At 41.0% G+C, this 12541-nt stretch overlaps 1 protein-coding gene across 7 annotated transcripts in view; it reads left to right on the top strand.

Moving 5' to 3' along the window:
- Positions 1-12541, top strand: part of gria3b (glutamate receptor, ionotropic, AMPA 3b) — an 86066-nt gene that overhangs the window by 63962 nt on the left and 9563 nt on the right. For all 7 annotated transcript variants that reach the window (XR_011244018.1, XR_011244017.1, XM_020084038.2 and 4 more), the window contains exons 11-13: positions 1405-1778; positions 2868-3066; positions 12162-12409. Coding sequence is in view for 5 of the 7 variants with exons in the window: in XM_020084038.2 (XP_019939597.1) it covers positions 1405-1778; positions 2868-3066; positions 12162-12409 (821 nt within the window). In the remaining 2 variants the exon portion in view is untranslated. The remainder of the gene's footprint in view (positions 1-1404; positions 1779-2867; positions 3067-12161; positions 12410-12541) is intronic.

The following is a 12541-nucleotide window of genomic DNA, read 5'->3' as shown; positions in this document are numbered from 1 at the left end:
GATTGCTTGGTTTGATGTGCTATGGCCACCAAATTATCTTTCAAATGGGAAAAGTCCACTCCTCGCTGATGGAAGGTGAAAAAAATATCCCAATCATGTCACTGTCAAGTCTTTCCTGGCCTGTAATTTTACAGCAGGTGGGCTGGGACTAATAGTTTTGTACATTTTGACCTTTTGACCAGTAAATTCATTTGATTTTAGTTGTCTTTTTAAAGGTTAGGCCCGAGGCTGCTCTTTATTGCTTGGTTTCCCTCACCATTGATTGAGTGCTGCTTACGCCTGCACAAGGATTAAATGGTTATAGCCCTGCGCAGTGTTGTGTTGACAGCACAAAGAAAACAGTCCTGTTTATTGGGTCTATTTGTGTTGCTCCAAGTTTGACCTTGTAAGAAACGTTTTCTGCCTCAGTCCAATGTTTTCTCAATTTCGATATAAAAAAGAAGACAATACAGCGCAATACAAAGAACTGCCCTTCACAGAGCGTCTCCTTTTGAAGAGCAGCACTTATTTAATTAATCACACACACACTAGCTGCAGTAACACTGTCTTATGTGATTAATTATTTTCTTTTCGCTTTTACAAAGAAACCCATTGTGAGTCCTAAAAAGGCAGCACCACCTCCGTCCATGTGTTTTGATGGCATAATGCGATTGAAGCAGCAGAGCAAAGGAGGCAGATGAAGAGAAACAGCTTGAAAAAATAAAACAAATAAAGCAAGTGCCAGAATGAGCTGTGTGAGCGTAATCTTGAACTGAACAGCATGTGATGAAGTTCACACAGCCAGGGCCTGCCGTTTCTTTATTATTTCTTAAATGACAGCCGTTTATTGAATCGCTGAGACAGACTTGCATTGCTTTGCAGTTTTACTGTAATAATGTGAGTATTGATACAGTTTCATTACAAGATGTGGTGTGAAATTGAGTTTTTAAGGAGCCACACCACTGAAAAGTTTCTCCCCACAGTTTCTCCTCGGGTCCTGATTAGGGAAGCAGTTGGTCAAACATGACTCAAACTCCCATCTGCCTCTGTGGATTTTTTCCAAGCTGTCTCTCTCAAAGTCTCGCAGGGCCCCTGGGAGCTTTTCCTCCATCTTACCTCCAAATGTGGACACATTTAGTGAAAATAATTAATTTTACTGTCGGGATCTCAAATGCATTAGCCATCCTGAGTTATAACACTGTGCAAATGACACTCTTCTCCTCCTGTGTGTATGTTTTCCTTTCAGCTAGTCTTCAGTCGTCACAGTTTGATCCAGCTTTGAAACAGTGTAAAATATGTGTGATAAAACATTGTTTTTACTTCCCTCTCCAGCTCCAGACATTCATACACACACAGACATGTAAATTGACCTGTTTCTTCATGCAGGTCATAACTAATGCTCACTGTGCATGTCCCTGTTTCCAGAGAGCAGATATAGCTGTTGCACCTCTCACCATTACTCTGGTTCGAGAGGAGGTGATAGACTTTTCCAAGCCCTTTATGAGCTTGGGCATCTCCATTATGATAAAGAAGCCCCAAAAGTCCAAGCCTGGTGTTTTCTCCTTCCTGGACCCGCTGGCCTATGAGATCTGGATGTGTATAGTGTTTGCCTATATTGGGGTGAGCGTGGTCCTGTTCCTGGTCAGTCGGTTCAGTCCTTATGAGTGGAACCTGGAGGAACAGGACGAGACCAAAGACCCCCAGACTCCCCCCGATCCTCCCAATGACTTTGGCATCTTCAATTCCCTCTGGTTCTCACTGGGCGCCTTCATGCAGCAGGGCTGTGACATCTCCCCAAGGTGAGTCACTTCCAATAGACAGCAGCAGTGGACAGCAGAGCAGAATAGAAAAAGAAACAATGATACTGCATTAATACTAGTATGACACTCAGAGATCGTGTACCTCAGCAGAGACAGTCCCCTTATGAAGCCACATTTACATTCAATAGAACCGCATATTTTGACTTGCCATTGTGAGCTCCCACAATCGTCCATGAAGTGTTTACCATCCATGCAGACAGTTTTATCAGTGGATTCAGCTGCAAGTGGCATGTAATGCAGTTCTCTCTCTCATGTAATAATTTTACTTCACTCTTTAGTCTACGTGCTTTTCACTCTGAATCTCCTGCATGTGAGAGCCACGTTCGTGCCTGTGCACATGCACCCCGGCTACCACCACAGACTGAGTCAGTTCTGTCGGAAACACTACAGAGAAAGTGAAACAAAATTCCTGAATCCACCCATTTTTTCAGATCTGCACCAAAATTTGACTGATTCTTCCCTGACCCATCCCACAGCATCGTGGAAATCTGTCCAGTAATTTTAGCGTAATCCTTCAAACTAACAGATAAACAAATAAAGTGAAAACACAACCTCCTTGGCGGAGGTAACACGACATTTCACCTGCAAGTGATGAGATGAGCTGTTAATAAGTACATGAAATGAATCAGTCAAGCATCTTCATTTTACAGCCTTCTTTCTTCAGGTGTTCATTATTTGAAATTAGACTTATTGCAGTTTTATTGCAGCTATTATAATTTAAGAATAATTGAGTTTGTCACTTTGAATGCTGAAATTGTCATCAACAAAATGGTTTCATCAATACTCTCTTCAGGCTATGAGATGATCTTTGACCCAGATTCTTTCACAGCCAATTAAAAACTTGGATTAGAGTACATTTAAATGACTGCCACCATTTTCTTTGGAAGTTCACTGTTTTGGAGTGCTGACACAGTATGGGGTTATTTTAACGATTTACCAGGAAATTCTGATGACCAATGCAATTAGGTACATTAAACACAACTGGTAGATCTTAGTAATTTAATAGGCACCACATGTCACTGGGAAATTACATTCTGTGTTTCCCTGTCATCAACCTTTCTCTTGCAGGTCTCTGTCGGGCCGTATCGTTGGTGGTGTGTGGTGGTTCTTCACCCTCATCATCATCTCTTCTTACACAGCCAACCTGGCTGCCTTCTTAACAGTGGAGAGGATGGTCTCTCCCATAGAAAGTGCAGAGGATCTGGCCAAGCAGACAGAGATAGCGTATGGCACTCTAGACTCAGGCTCCACAAAAGAGTTCTTTAGGGTAAGTAGTGCATAAACATACTGTTTCACACTAACAGCACCTGACTAATCAAATGCTTTCAGCTTAAATGCCAAATCATGCAGACCTTAACATTTTGAGCTCAGTCAGAAGAGCTACTTTTGTGTAACATACTCAATAAACTACTCCTTGCAGCTTTTCCATTTTGTACCTTCAGTGCAGCACTCCTGACCTGCACAAGATTGCTCCAAATGAGGCATGTTGACAGAGAAGCCGATCTTGAACTCTTACGACATGAATATGAAATTGATGCAGCAGTGCTGCAGTGTGCAACCTTGAGGCACTGGGGCTGTCAGCAGAAAGTGTGATAACAACGTAGAAGACTCAGAGGTGATAAAAACAGGAGGCTAATCAAAGCACTCAAACTCAGAAGGGTCAGCTCATGAAATATAATTAGCTAGCCAGCCAGAGCTGGCAAATTGGACCTGATGAAGAAGAGTCCTGCAGGTCAAACAGAGCAGTCTGAAAGATGGTTCAGATGGAATAATCAATATGTCCATCGGTATGAGAGACTAGCCTGACAATTTAGACATAAATTAAGTAAAATCTGAAGAGAAAGTCTCTGAAAAGCAACCACATGCAGGAGTAGAGCAGCCCTGCATATCTTTAGGGCTGATCAACCTTCTGCTGTGAAATCCATAGATGTCTTGGCTAGTGGCTGCTCTGTCAGTCCAGTCCACTTTGCAATGGCAGAGCAGTAAGATGAATGAATAATAATTAATGGAAACGGCTCTCTGCCTGTGATGACGAAAAGGCAATATGACAGTCTTTTATCTTATACTCCCTCATTACTCATCAGCAGGAGAGAAACAATTCATATGTTTCACAGCTGCAGCCTGTTGGCAGAAAGAGCAATTCATTTGTATTACCCCTGGGTTGAATCGCTCAGCACAACAAAATGCAAAATCAAATCCACGTTTTTTCACACAAAGAAGAAAAAGATAGCGTCTTCAAAGCTTTATATTAAAAAAAAAACATTTGTTTAAAGACTGTAGTCTCCTAGGAATTGATTGTGAAAGGTTCTCTGAGAGGATCATATATTGAAGGAATGGTATTTGACATGTGTGACAGCAACACTTGATTCTCCATAGAAACACCTGTCAACACTTTCTCTTTCATCAGAGGGGCTGCACAGGTCTATATACAGCATATGTCTTTGTGTCGCAGACACGATGGACGACAATTACAGATCAGGCTTCCAGCCGGACAATGGGACTACGCAAAGGTTTGCTGGTCAAACATCTGAGAGGTGGTGGTCAGGAATTAGCAGTTTTCCTTTATTCTCTATAATGAGTGTCCTACTTACAACTCTTTTACAAGTGTTCAAATAGGAAGTGTCATGCGTGAACTGCTATTCCAAGGGACTTTTAATTAAAGCTGGAGAGGGCTGACAAGGAAAAAAAACTGATTAATAAGAGTTCAAGTTCTATCACAGATCTGGTTTTTAGGAAATACATTCAGGCTTAATTAGACCCATATGGCGTCAGCCAGCTGGAAATCTTAAATCAAGTCCAATGTTTCGAACAAGACATATGTCATCATCTATGACACCGCTGGTGTTTAATTTTTGATGATCTCACCTGGAAAATTCTGGAAAACGACCTGACGAGAGCAATAAAAATTTGCAATAACATGAAAATACTGTGATGTATATATAAAAAAAATCACTATAATGAGCTACAAAACCTTCAACTCAAGTTTTTCAATTTTCAAATCAGATTCATTGTCCTCTGTGTTTTATGTTAAAGGTCCAGTGTGTAAGATTCAGGTGAAAGGGAATTCATTTAATGCAGGATAACCCTTGTGATTTGTGGTTTTTCACTAGTTTGTTTCATCTTAGTTGTATGAATTGTAGTTTTCTTTACCTCAGAAAAGGCCCTTTATATTTAAATACTTTATATTGACAACTAGGGGGTCCTCCCCACGGAGGCCGCTATGCTTTTTATAGCAGTCTAGACAGGACAAACTAAACACCTATTGAGTTTATATGACAACTGAAGGCTAACATGGGTTATTTTTCATGTAAGGAAGGAGAGGGTGAGGTGAGGGGTTGTAACAGTTGTAACATGCAATTTCAACACTAGATATCACAAAATTCTACACACTGTACATTTAAAAACTGACTCCTTGGAAATATGGCTTATTAGCTGACAGTGACTGTTTTGACTTCACGTCTTCACATGTGTATCAATTTCGGGGATGGGAATGAGGAGAAGCTGTAGAGGAATTTTCAAAGACAGTGGTGTTGATTGCCCAGAAAGGCCCTGATTCTGCTGCTCACAACCAACTAGGACAGCTGGCCTGGGAGCCTGTCGACAAGCCCAGCAGCAGCCTGAATGGCTGTAGGCGCTTGGCAGCGTGGCTCTACCTGCTCTTGGCTCCTCTTCCCCAGACTACCCTGCTTGTTTTGGGCACCCTCTCCTCCTCTGTCTCCAGCCTGTCTGTTGCTTTACCTTGAGACAATGTGAGATAGCTTCAAGCTTTGTGCTGCTCTTCCCCTGACGTAGCAGCTGCCATGCGCCACTGTGATTTGTTTCATCGCTTTAATACCTGTCATGGATCTTTTTATGCAGTCAGTTGAATATTTGTGTTTTGGATGATTAGAAAATTATGAGTTGTACCAGCAAGGCCATGTTTATCCTCTTGATGAGGTTTTATTCCATCAAAAGACTTGGCACAGTTGCGTCTTGAAATGTACATTGAAGGAGAAGCCGGATCGTAATAATGGCTGAGATGATAAAATGGGCTGATGTGGCTGTTTAATTACGTGTAAAGACTGGGGTGAGACCATCAAAGACAACCACACTGCTGTCCCTTTATGCACCTCATTTAACAGCGTAACAATGAAAGAATGATAATTGCACAGAGAAATGAGACTGCAGTATTGTCTTCTGTTCCCTTCAAAAAGATTATACATTACTCCAAGCCTGAGCAGCAAACATCATGCATCTTACTGATCTGCAGGTGTGGGGGAGATGGGAACAACAGCTTGGGTGCAGTCACCAATGCATTTTACTATGCATGAAAATCAATTTCATGTCTCAGCTATTGCGGCACCAACACTATAGCTCCTGCATGGTCCAACACAATGTTTAATAAGTAGCTTTATTATGCAGAGCAGGCCTGCGTTTAGCCAGGGTTGCATGATGAGGAGCCAGCGAGGATATTTATTGAAGAAATCCTTGTAGGTCGTCCTGCAATCATATACAGCACAGTGTAGCGCAACTCCCCGAGCTCTTGTCATTTTATGTTTCAGTACAGTGCTGAGTGAACAGGAGGCTCCTATAAAGATTAGAGCCTGTTTGCATAAAAGAGAAAGCTGACAAAAGTGATGACAGACTTGTGTGAGATACGTGTAACCTCTGAGGGAAAGTGCTGTCCTCAGTGGGCCTCGTCGAACTTCAGATGAGCAGCAACAGCAGCTATTGGAGTCCAGCAACAAGCATCAAAGACGAGCAATTGGTATTCAGGGCATGGCGTGTGGCACTTCAATGACAAAGTACACCCACAGAGCTTCAACTTTCATTTCTGCATACTTGAGATACAGGTAGTCCTGGCAAATAGGATATTGGGGGAAAGTGGTGATGTCCACAAACAAAATGGAAGGGAAGTAAAGTTGAAGGAAATGTAGTGGTGGGTGTTTGGAGATGGCATTTAGATACACAAGCAGTGGAGCGTGTGTGCGAGAGGCCATAATGAAAGCAGCCCGAGACGCTGCAGCAAGAATAAACAACAGGCTGCGGTTCGAAGGGCAGTGGGCAGAGGTCTGGAAATGCTGCGTAACTCGGAATCAATACAGATTAAGTGGTTATTTAGAATGGAGAGGGCAATTTCTTTGACTTTGGACTTTAATCACTTGTCCCTTCTCAGACATTTTAATGACACTGTTTATTTCTAGAACAACAAAATCCCCAAACGATAGATTTACTAAAACACAGACCAAATCCATTTTGTCCATCTCCCTCTGTCCACTTCAGTGTATCACCCAATACTACACAGATTCAAATTTTTAATATACGCATTTCATCTTTAGATTGCATGTATACCAAAGCTTGCTTGTAAGAGAGTTAACAGCGGACTGTGGAACAAATTCAGACATCCAACAAAATACTTGACATACTTGACCTGAAAGATAAATGTTTCCTTTAAACATAATATAACATATTTGGATATTTTAGTGTAAATAGCTACAATATATTGATACAAAATAATCTTAACAGATACAATAATAATAATATAATTAATAATATTAACAGAGTGCTTTGCTAAAGGAGACAACAAGAGAAACCTCAGAGCTTGTAACATACAAACTGAAAATGGTACAGTCTGTATTTGTCCGATTCTGATTTTTGTGTAATTTATTTCACTGTGTTTTGTTTGTGTGGAATTGGTATGTTTAATAACAGTCTTACTGCCTATATAATGACAATGGTAAATGGACAGTATTTATATGAGGCTTTTCAAGTCTAATTTACCACTCAAACCACTTTACAGTAAAAGTCAGATTTACCTATTTAAGCACATGTTCATAGAGCATGTCTATGCACAGAGCTTTTTCGATCATTTATACACTGTCGGCACAGCCGTTGGGAAACTTTTGAGATACTGGGAATTGAGCTACTGAGCCTCTGGTTAGTGGATGACCTGCTCTAACTCCGGAGCCAAAGCTGGCCCTTTCGGTGCTATTTAGATGCATAATCCTACTGTATTCTATACCTATTCTAATGCTTGACAACAGTATTTTTTATTTTGATAGCTTAAGCCAACTACTATTTACTCTGTTTAATAGCCTTGCAAGGGATATCAATACAGATCTATAGCATGAGTGTTTTTATTAGCTCTATTAGATCTGCTGAAAAACGTGACACCTGCCAAAAGAACCCTACAATACATAGGCTGCATACATTTTACTAACATTTCAATGTGCCATATACAGAGGAAAATTAGCTGCTTGCTGGTGAATATACTAATAGCACATTTCACAGCTAAAGAGCAGATGTTTCCCTTGGGGGTAGGTTGAGTCTAAAACAGAGCTAAAAGGAAGTGAATATTAGGCTTATATTCATCAGACTTTTAATCTATGGCTGTGCCCTCTCTGCTGCATGTGTGCTTGATAATATGTCCATGTTATGTTTGCGGCTACTTTTTGCTGCCCCAAGAAAATCAGCTGTTACAGGTTTAAGAATTAAAAACGTGAACTCCTGAACCTTGCTATAAGTAAACCTTCATCTGTATCTGTCTGCATGGAGTACATGTCTATTCTCTATGTGGTGCGGTGCTGATTCGACTTTCGACTTTCTCCCTACAAGAATAATGAGCACCCACCAGTTTTCCTCTGGCTTTCCCCTAACCTTGTCTTGCTGAAGGCAAGTCCTGTTCTCTTCATACCTCACCTTAGGTCACCAAGCTGGAATAAGAGACCTGAGTTTGTTTTTATGGCTGTTAGAAGACAGTGGGGAACTGCTTCAGACAGATTTGTAGGAGGAACACCTACACAGGTGATGTAACTGTGTCGCTTTAGTAGGAGGGCTGGCTGAGATCAACTATAAGGGTACTTTGTTATGAATATAGCAACATCATGATTGCTTTAGTATAATGTGGAGACACTAAGAGGATGAGAGTTACGCAATTTGCAATATAGACTGGTGTTTCTTTTTACATTATACAGTAGCCATCAAATCCTTGTTAATCGTCTGGAAGGTCATTTAGACCACAGCGGTATTTCCTCACGCGGCCATTATATGGTGTGAGGGAGAGCCACATGTATAAAGCTGTATTTAGGGCAGTATATAATTGCTCAGCAAGTTGTCTTTTCATTGATGATGGACTTTTACAGTCATTATTCCCTAATTGAATTTTAAATGACCAGTGTAGACCGGAACGTGAATGATTAGATTTTAAAGGAGATGAGAGTCGACTTTCAATACATTATGGTATGTAAGTGTGTGTGTACTCGTTTTTATTACCTCTTTGGGACCTTTTCCAGCATATACACTGACCTTGTCAGGACCAGCTATCCTTATGGGGACCAGTCCTAATGAGGCAAATCTTTTGAGCTTCTGTATTAAGCTTCTTAGAGGTAAGATTTGAATTGTGTTTAGGTTAAAGTTATAATTAGGTATGAATTGGTTATGGATAAAATTAAAGATAAGGTTTTGGTTACAATGAATGGAATTCAATGCAAGGTCCAATTAAGGATAGCTGCTCAAAGTGTGTGTGTGCTAAGATTAAGATTCCTCTTTATGGTCCCACACACAGCATGCAACATGCAAACATGGGGAAATTTGACCTCTGTATTTAACCGCTCTGTGCGAACGGAGCAGACACGGAACACAATCGACACAATGACCACCACACAGCGCCATGAAGGCGCCCGGGGAGCAATTGGGGAGTTCTTTGCCTTGCTCAAGGGCACCTCGGCAGTGCCCAGGAGGTGAACTAGCACCTCTCCAACTTCCGTCCATGCTGGACTTGAACCGGCCACCCTCCGGTTCCCAAGCCAAGTCGCTATGGACTGAGCTACCATTGGTTACAAAGAATGGAATTCAATGCAAAGTCCTATTAAGGATAGCTGCTCAAAGTGTGTGTGCGCGCGCACACATTTGTGGGCCATCAGTCGATAATCAAATATTTCTCCCTCTCTCCGTATGAATCTGCTTCAAGCATCTCACTGGTGACTTTAGTTGCGGCAGAATCGGTCCTATTTAGGTTTTAGCCGCACTTTGTCCCAGCTCTGATGTTGATCAATTGACTTCATAAAGCACTGAGGCAGCACACTCTGTCATCAGTAATCAATGCCCAGATCCATTCTTTTCTCTTCATTTGAGGAGGCGTCTGCAGCGTTCCCAGTGCCGAGCTTCAGGCCTTTGGGGGAATCGTCCTCCAAAATGAGTGTCCTTTCCACAATGAACACATTGAACAAGATTGTAAACAATAACATCACATCTATCTCTAATTGTTGCCCCCCCACTCCCAGTCTTCTGTATTAGCATTAGAATAGAACGGCCATCGCCCTGGATTCAAGGCTTTTTCATCTGAGCAGGGAACATTCATCATGCACACTTTTTAATTTGTGTTATGTTGCTGTCACATCTCATCCTCACCCTTGGCCTGATGCTCTATGACAGATGCCTACAAACAAATTGTATATGATTACATGCCAGTGAGGCACTTTTGTTGGGTCAAGGTTAATGCTTTTGTTTATTAATAGAAAAGCAAAAGAGGATGGATATGCTTTTGCCTGCTCTTATTAAGGAGGCTTTTACCAATTCAGGGCTGTGATGAGTCAATTTACTGATAGGTGTGTTTGGATTTTCAAAGAACCAGAGTTCCGTGTGTGTTAAATATAAATATCCTTTATCTTCAACTTAAAGTAAAGCTTTAATACAGATACTCTTTTCCATATTTCCTAATTGACTCTCTGACCTGTTAACAAGCAATTAAAAGCTATTTCCATTGCTCTACTGATTATTATCATTTTAGGCTTGTTTAGCTTATGAACTTATAGAATGCAGTGGAAATTGCCCATTATAATTTTCCAGAGGCAACAGCTGCTCATTGGTTGTTTTTACCCCAAATCTAAAGACATAGAATTACATGTGATTCTTCTTAAAACTTCTAAGTTGCTGAAACCAGCGACTGTCAGCCATGCTTGCTAGCCTAAAATATGAGCCTGACTGAAAAGCAAGTCAAATTATAATTTTTTTTGTATTTTTATTTCCAATAGGCTACCAGTTTTATGCACAAATACATGCCAAGCTAATGGTATTATATGATGATGATTAATCACACATTATACCTGCGGAACAAAAATGTAAGCATTGTCAATGTGAGCATTTTAGCATGCAAGCAGCTCAAATCATTGCTGTGCAGGGCTGTCAGCATGACTAAAGTAGGCTCTTAGCCAGTTTTGCAGCTTTATAAATGGCTCAAACAATGATTTGAACATCGAAGCTGAATCAAACAATAATTTCTGCACTACATGACATGTGCTGCATATGAGATTTTAAAAAAAGCTAAAGGGAAGCATCTCGGACAGATGTTGGTCTATCAACAGCTCATCCATATTTCATCTCCAAACCCTTTGGCTGCAGTCGATCTTTTGATTCAGCCAGTTCTTGAAATCCATCCAACCACTTCGTCTTTCTCTGGCCTTCATTAAAAGAAAGTGTCATTTTTTAATGTAGGATCCAGTTTTCAGTAGCCACAGTGCCACTCAGGAACTGGCTCATTGCTGTTTGGACCAGGATCTGTTCAAAGTATGAAATGCCTATGCCAAAATAAGTCCAGCGGCATTGAATAATTTAATTGATGCTTATTATAGATAGGGCTCGAGTCCTCCAGAATTTACAGGCTCGCTAAGCCTGACCCCAGGCACTAGGGAAATGCTCATCTGTGTCACTTTGTGATGGGTTGCCTGTCTGTGAAACCCGCTGTCTTGTACACTTCTATTGCTTCTTCTGCACATTGCCTCTGAGTCACAGTAGAGATTGTACATTAATGGCTGCATTGCTGAATGACTGTAATAGCTTCTAAAGCTAAATTAAGACTATAAATCAAGGCTCTAATTCACTGAGACTGACATTTCAACAAACTGTTCCAAACTTCTGCAAGTCTCCATGTAAATGATCATTACCTGCAATTCACAGTCACAAAATTTTAATTATTGGAATTTTTCTGCATAATCAAGCCCACAAATGTCAGTATTTCTACTAAAACCCAATTTGCATGGCATTACTTGCAGTAGCGGTGATGTGTGATCCTCATTCACACTCAGTGAATTGGAGCTGCAAGCTGCAACATAGGGCCTAATATTCAAACAGTACATTTATGCTGATGAAGAAAAATGGATTTTGTAAATTCTTGTACTTCATGATCTTGTGAAAAGTTCACCTGCTGTATTTTGTGGAAGTATTTAAAGATATCACACCACTGCTTTCCATGATGTCTATAAATACTTCATGATGCCATTTTTAATGACGTGATCATTAAGCACAAAAATCCTGCAAACTCCATTATGACAAATATAACACTCATGTTTCTAAACTACTTCTCTTCTCCTGTTCTTCTCCGCACAGCGATCCAAAATAGCAGTGTATGAGAAGATGTGGTCATACATGAAATCTGCTGAGCCCTCAGTGTTTGTTAAGACCACGCCTGATGGCGTAGCCCGGGTACGAAAGTCAAAGGGCAAGTTCGCCTTTCTCCTCGAGTCCACCATGAACGAGTACATCGAGCAGCGGAAGCCATGTGACACCATGAAAGTGGGCGGGAACCTCGACTCAAAAGGCTACGGTGTGGCGACGCCCAAAGGCTCAGCATTAAGGTGGGTGGAATAATATAACAATATCATCAATGTTGTTATAGTATTCCACCTACCCTGATGTCCCCCTGTTGTCATTCTCTTCTCTTCCTCTTCTTTTTTTTGTCGACATAGAGGTAACAGTAGAATGCCTTT

This window comes from Paralichthys olivaceus, chromosome 9 (assembly GCF_024713975.1).
Source record: "Paralichthys olivaceus isolate ysfri-2021 chromosome 9, ASM2471397v2, whole genome shotgun sequence".
Classification (NCBI taxonomy): domain Eukaryota; kingdom Metazoa; phylum Chordata; class Actinopteri; order Pleuronectiformes; family Paralichthyidae; genus Paralichthys; species Paralichthys olivaceus.
Note: the sequence above shows the minus strand (reverse complement) of the source record. Positions and strands in the feature narration are given on the sequence as shown.